Source organism: Eschscholzia californica, unplaced genomic scaffold (assembly GCF_041429995.1).
Source record: "Eschscholzia californica isolate CP2 unplaced genomic scaffold, dmEscCali1.0.p SCAF_1, whole genome shotgun sequence".
NCBI classification, from domain to species: Eukaryota; Viridiplantae; Streptophyta; class Magnoliopsida; order Ranunculales; family Papaveraceae; genus Eschscholzia; species Eschscholzia californica.
The window spans coordinates 12023402-12029401 of record NW_028238198.1 but is presented as its reverse complement, the minus strand read 5'-3'; the positions used below and the strand labels follow the sequence as shown (position 1 = coordinate 12029401).

At 33.4% G+C, this 6000-nt stretch overlaps 1 protein-coding gene across 1 annotated transcript; it reads right to left on the bottom strand.

Annotated features, from left to right (window-relative positions):
• Nucleotides 1-2116: 2116 nt before the first annotated feature.
• On the bottom strand, nucleotides 2117-3742 carry LOC147564161 (U-box domain-containing protein 21-like). Its single transcript, XM_086644008.1, has one exon. The coding sequence runs from the start codon at nucleotides 3619-3621 to the stop codon at nucleotides 2266-2268; it is 1356 nt and encodes a 451-aa protein (XP_086500134.1). The 5' UTR covers nucleotides 3622-3742; the 3' UTR covers nucleotides 2117-2265.
• Nucleotides 3743-6000: the final 2258 nt, after the last annotated feature.

Here is a 6000-nt window from a genome sequence, read left to right as displayed (position 1 = left end):
AAGATTCATCTTCTTCTTCTTCTTCTTCTTCAACTTCAACTTTTGCATAAACTTCTTTTTCTACTTTGGAGTACGGTTCAGCAACCTCAAACTCATCTTCTTCGTAATCTTCTCTGCCTTCATCTTCTTCTTCTTCTTCAACTTCAACTTATTCGCAAACATCTTCTTCAACTTCTTCATACTCTACTTTTTCTTTTTCCTGATTGAGCAATAAAATAGGCGAGGAAGATGGTTGACGTACTATTGTTTTGATGTTGTCATACATATGTTGAATCTTAGCTAAATCAGATATTAGCGATTCAACCGTTTCGGAAAAAGACGGTTGTGGTGGCGGAGGTGGTGAATAGGAAAGAGAAGATGATTGCGTTGGTGGTGGCGGTACCGAAAATGGTATAAGAGGTGGTGAATATGATGGTGGTGTATAATAAGAGTACGGAGGTGGTGGTGGTGGTGGTGTTTCTATGGTGTTGGATAATAATAAGATGGAGGTGATGGTGTAGGAAACACTGGTGGTGGTGACGGTTGGTATTGACGAGGAGACGGTTGTGGTATATAAGAGTTAGATTGAAGCGTTTCTGAAAAAAAAGGAGACAGTTGTGGAGGGTTTTCTCGTACGGTTTCTCCCGGATTCCAATGATAATTGTGCGAGTCTTTATTCGCATATAAACATGATGAGCATGAGCATCGATTCGTTATCTCTTGATGAGTATAATCTGGTTGATTATAATCTTCTTGCGGGATATAATATGATCGATACTGATTTAAGTTGTCTGCAAAAAAAATTCCAGAATCATTCACCCAAAACTTTGGTGGCTCTGAATACCACATGATGTAGAACGCAGCGGAATTAAAAGAAGATAATAAAAGTAAACGAAGAACGATAAAAGAACGAATAAATAACTCGAAATAACTATAAACTTGATTAAACTCAATTGGTTTTTCTCTTCAACATTAATAATAAAGACATACTGGACCTCCTTTTATAGGATATCATACTTTCCTAGATAGACTCAAACTGGACTTTCCAAAATTATGGAAAGACTGGAATACTGCAACTTCCTAAATAGATAGACTCAAACTAGACTTTCCCAATTAATGGAAATACTGAAATAATGTAACTTCCTAAACCTAGATTCAATACTAATCATACTAAAACTGGGACTTTCCTAAATCTAATCATTATGGCCGATTGGCCTACGTGGTCGATAGATCCACGGCTAAAGTGTCCACGTCGGGTGCCCCTGCATCACTTTTTCTCACCTTCTTATCAAACACCTAAAATTTAACTTTGAGGTAAGAAATCTCTTTTCTTTCTAATGGGAAAGGAAATCGTTTTCTTACCCATATATTTTCTCGCAAATCAAACGGACCCCTATTTACATTTACTATTTTCTTATGCTTTGGATAATTTTGTTAGAAATTGCTAATAAATTTTCTTTCGCAAATTCCATATTTTGCTACACTTTCAGAAATATTAATAATTAATTGCTTGTTAATTTTCATCTTCAGAGTCACTCATCTTGTACATATTTGTTTTAAATAACTAAATGACATGATTACAATAGTGAGTTGCACACTATACATCAAATGGCTTGGATACACCTCAAGGATGCAGTGTGCTTATAATGTCCTCAAACTATCCTACATACACTCATATTCCACCAAAGGCGGCCTTAAAGTCAATATTTATACTCTAATAACACAAAATCAGTAATTATGGATTTCTACTTCCACTGTAAATCGAATTGGTGATTTTTAATTTTTCATGAGACAACCAACCGAACAAGTAATTGTTTATATTTTGTACAGATTCGAAATATTTTATTGATAACTTTTTAGTTTACTTTTTCTACTGTTGCTATGTGTAGATTGAGTATAAAGCTTAAAGGACATTGAAAGAATATTTTAAGGATATAAAAAAAAACCAAGTTTATGTTAGCAATAAGTTATATAATTTTACAATTACAACATTACAGTAGAATATAAACATTTTACAATTAGCCTATACTATAAAGGGTACATTTTCAAACTTGGCCTTGGGTGACCAAAGTCAAGGGTGGCCTTGTATTAAATTATATGTTAATAAATTGGTAGTCAAAATAAAGACAACAAAATAGACCTTAATTTAGTTTTCATATAGTCTTCTTCTAGTAGTAATTATTTTTCTTTGTACAATAAATCCACTAACTAATGAACAAATAATAATAACAACTCAAAAATACTTTTCTTTCTTAGAACATAAAATCCATTAATCAAAACTATTCTTCAAAATGGTCTTTGAATTTGCTTAAAATCGGTTGACTCAATACATTCAGATCGATTTCGATACAAATTCAACAACTTCAACAACTCAGTCACCTTCTCCTTTGTTGTCTCACTACAACCAACTTGTAGCAATAACAAAATCTTCTGAAATGCACCAGCTTGTAAAGCTTCAACCAGAACACCTCCTTCCTTCTTCTCCTCATTCTTGCTTAGTTTCCAAAGAGCAGAAACAGCAAACTCCGTCGCCAAATCCGAAACCCTAAGAAGTTTCTTAACCAAAACTGGGATAGTTAAGACATGATTATAAGCCTTTTCTAAACCTTCTTTCATACTAAACAATCCATCCAGAACACCTAAAGCTTTCTCGGTTATGCTTCGATCCGAGTCAACAAGAATCTCTATGAGTAATGAAACTAAACCCATTTCTGCAAATCTTGATATAATCTTCTCACTTGATGAAGAAGAAGAAGAAGAAGAAACTAGATAGTATATAACTAACAAAGAAGATTTTGTAGTTGTTGGACAAATGGGTTCTTTAACTAGCTTACATAATGCCTCTAGTGATCCATCAATTTCCACGAAATCTTTATGTCGAATATCGGACGATGTAAGAATCTCCTTCATGGCTATAACTGCGTTTCGTCTACTCGAGATACTTCCCGATGTTGTAAACCCTACCAAGGAACGTAAAGATTGGGGTGATCCCAAGTATGATTTTGCTTCTTTATCAAGTGGATATATCCATGTCAATATTGATAAGATTACCTCAAGTAATTCTTCAACTTTGCTATCTTTTAATGAAGAAAATGTATGAAATGAATTTGATAAAACCCTACCCGTTCCGTTCGACACTAAACACAATCTATTTCGTTCGCTTTCTTTACCCAACTTCTTGATTTTTAGAACTAACTCTTGACATTCATTGATATCTCTATGTTGAGTTGAATATGTGATTCTTGAAAGCATATTTAAGACTTCAATATGGGAAATTGGAATTCGAGGAGTTGGTATTCTTTCTATACCATAAGACCTATTTTCGACACACCAATCTTGTATCATTCGACGAATAGCATGATTAGGGATTAGATCCATATTCTTCAAAACTTGGTTTGTAACAGGGCAAGTAAAGTTACCAGCTTCAATCCATTTTTCGATACTATCTCTATCATAAGTTATACCAGTTGATAATGTAACTGGATCTTTCATAAGATCTAGGGAAATCGGACATCGGAAATGGGTAGGAATTGAAACCTCCATAATAGAGTCGTTGGTGTCGGTTAACAACGATATCGGAATCTTATTTGCAGCTGCTGCTGCCTTTCGACGAGCTCTTCGTTCTCTCCATGTTGAAATCATAATTGGGTTAATAGCTACTTTTGATAATTTGGAGAGATCAATACAAGTAGTTTATATGGAGTAGTAAGTAAATCAAGAGCAAGATACCTAGTTTAAGATTAGGGGAAGTTTTGTTAGGTTTGATAATGAACAAGTATAGTTGATGATGTATAAATATATGAATGAGTTGGGGAGTAGTTAGACACGGTTGTAGAATCAAGAAGCAAAGACAAGTTCAAAGTGGTGACCAGGTGTGTGTTTAGAATGAGAGAAAATTGAATGTTGACCATTGAATTTTGAAAAAACTGTAAACGGAATTGAAGAAATCAGCCAAAATTACAACTATTTTTTAATTTGGGGTAGGCAGAATAATGGGCGTATAGGTTTGACCGACAACTGACCCCATAAAACGGTCAACGCGTATTAGTGAACAAAGACCGTCCAAACTTCTCATTTGGGTACGAGTGGGAATTGGGTTGGGGTATCCATGAACATGTAACACTTGAGGTCCCCTTCTAGACTCCTAATTCCTAAACGTATGAAATACGAGAGTTTTAAGAAACAAACCGACTAAAATTAAAATATTTTGCATAAATCTCGCCATAGACAGGTTCAGAGACCCGTTAGTTTGATTTACTACAATAGTACCACGTAATTCTTGAAAAATAATTCTAACCAGTCTACAAAACTGAGTCGTGATTTTACGGTGGATGTTTGAATCGTGACATTATTATTATTATTATTAAGTTGGGTCCCATGGTAATCTTGTTGAGGGATTGAGCCATTGGTCCAAAAAAGGGGCCAAAATGAAAATTTCACCCAAAGTTGCCTAAAAATGAAAGGGAGGTCCAATGTGTCAGTTTGGGGGTCAAAATTACGTAAAGGGCCCTTAGAAAATAAAGTATTTACCGTTCATGCCATCGAAAATTACAAAATTGCCATCGAAAATTCTCGGGAAACGATTTTTTTTCTGAAAATTATTTTATTTACTGGAAATTTGAAATTTTCGGGAAATTATTTTATTTACTGGAAATTACAAAATTTGAAAATTTGGGCGGGAAATTATTTTATTTACTGAAAATTTTCGGGAAATTATTTTATTTACTGGAAATTTTTTCTGTACTAGACATTTTTGCTGGGCGGGAATTTGAAATTTCGTAAAAAAATTTGAAAATTTGGGCGGGAATTTGAAATTTCGTTTGAAAATTTCAAAACTTCGAAAAAACAAATTTGTGACCGGGAAATTATTTTATTTACTGGAAATTTTTTTCTGTACTAGACACTTTTGCTGGGCGGGAATTTAAAATTTTCAAAAAAATTTCAAAATTTGCCCGGAAATTTAAAATTTTCAAAAAAAATTGAAATTTTGGGCGGGAATTTGAAATTTCGTAAAAAAAATTTGGGCGGGAATTTGAAAATTTCAAAACTTCGAAAAAAAAAATTTGAGACCGGGAAATTATTTTATTTACTGGAAATTTTTTTCTGTACTAGACACTTTTGCTGGGCGGGAATTTAAAATTTTTAAAAAAATTTCAAAATTTGCCCGGGAATTTAAAATTTTCAAAAAAATTTTAAATTTTGGCCGGGAATTTGAAATTTCGTTTAAAAATTTGAAAATTTCGAAAAAAAATTTCGTTTGAAAATTGAAATTTTTTTGTGTACGGGAAATTATTTTATTTACCGGGAAGAGATGGATTGCTGGGCGGGAATTTGAAATTTCGTTTGAAAATTTCAAATTTTCAAAAAATTTTGAAACTTTGAATTTTTCGTGTACTGGTAAATTATTTTATTTACCAGACATTTTTTTTTTTCAGGAAAACGTCAGCATGTTCCGTCCAAGGGCAAGAGGGGAATAAAAAAAAAAAACTGACATTTGGACCTGCAACTAATTTTTGGGCAAGAGTGGATTTTTTTTGGGTTTACCCCCCACTTTTTGGACCCCTGACTCAAAAATCCACATCCAATCTTGTTTAACTTTTACAAGTAATTATTAAAAGTAGTTAAATTTATTAGTGATCTTACCTTTTAAGTTTTGATTATTACAAATGACTTTAGTGCTTGTATCTAAACTTATACAAATTGTTATCCTACAAAAACAAGGTAAACAAATGGCAAGGTTTAAGTTTTTTTTTTTTTTTGTTGAAAGTGGTAAGGTTTAAGTTAGGTCTTAGTTTCTTATTGACAGATTTAAATTGGTTTCCAAATCATTACTTGTGGATCTAATTCAAAACCAATCTGCCATATCCCTGCGTACTCAAATGATCAGACAAATCGCGTACCGAAGTCTTTTGGGTGAGTTTGTGGTGCTTCGCCAAGAACAAAATCCCCTACCCGTGACCTAAAGTACGGAGAATATCAATAATAACTACTAAGGCATGGCCCTTACATACCCTTAGCAAA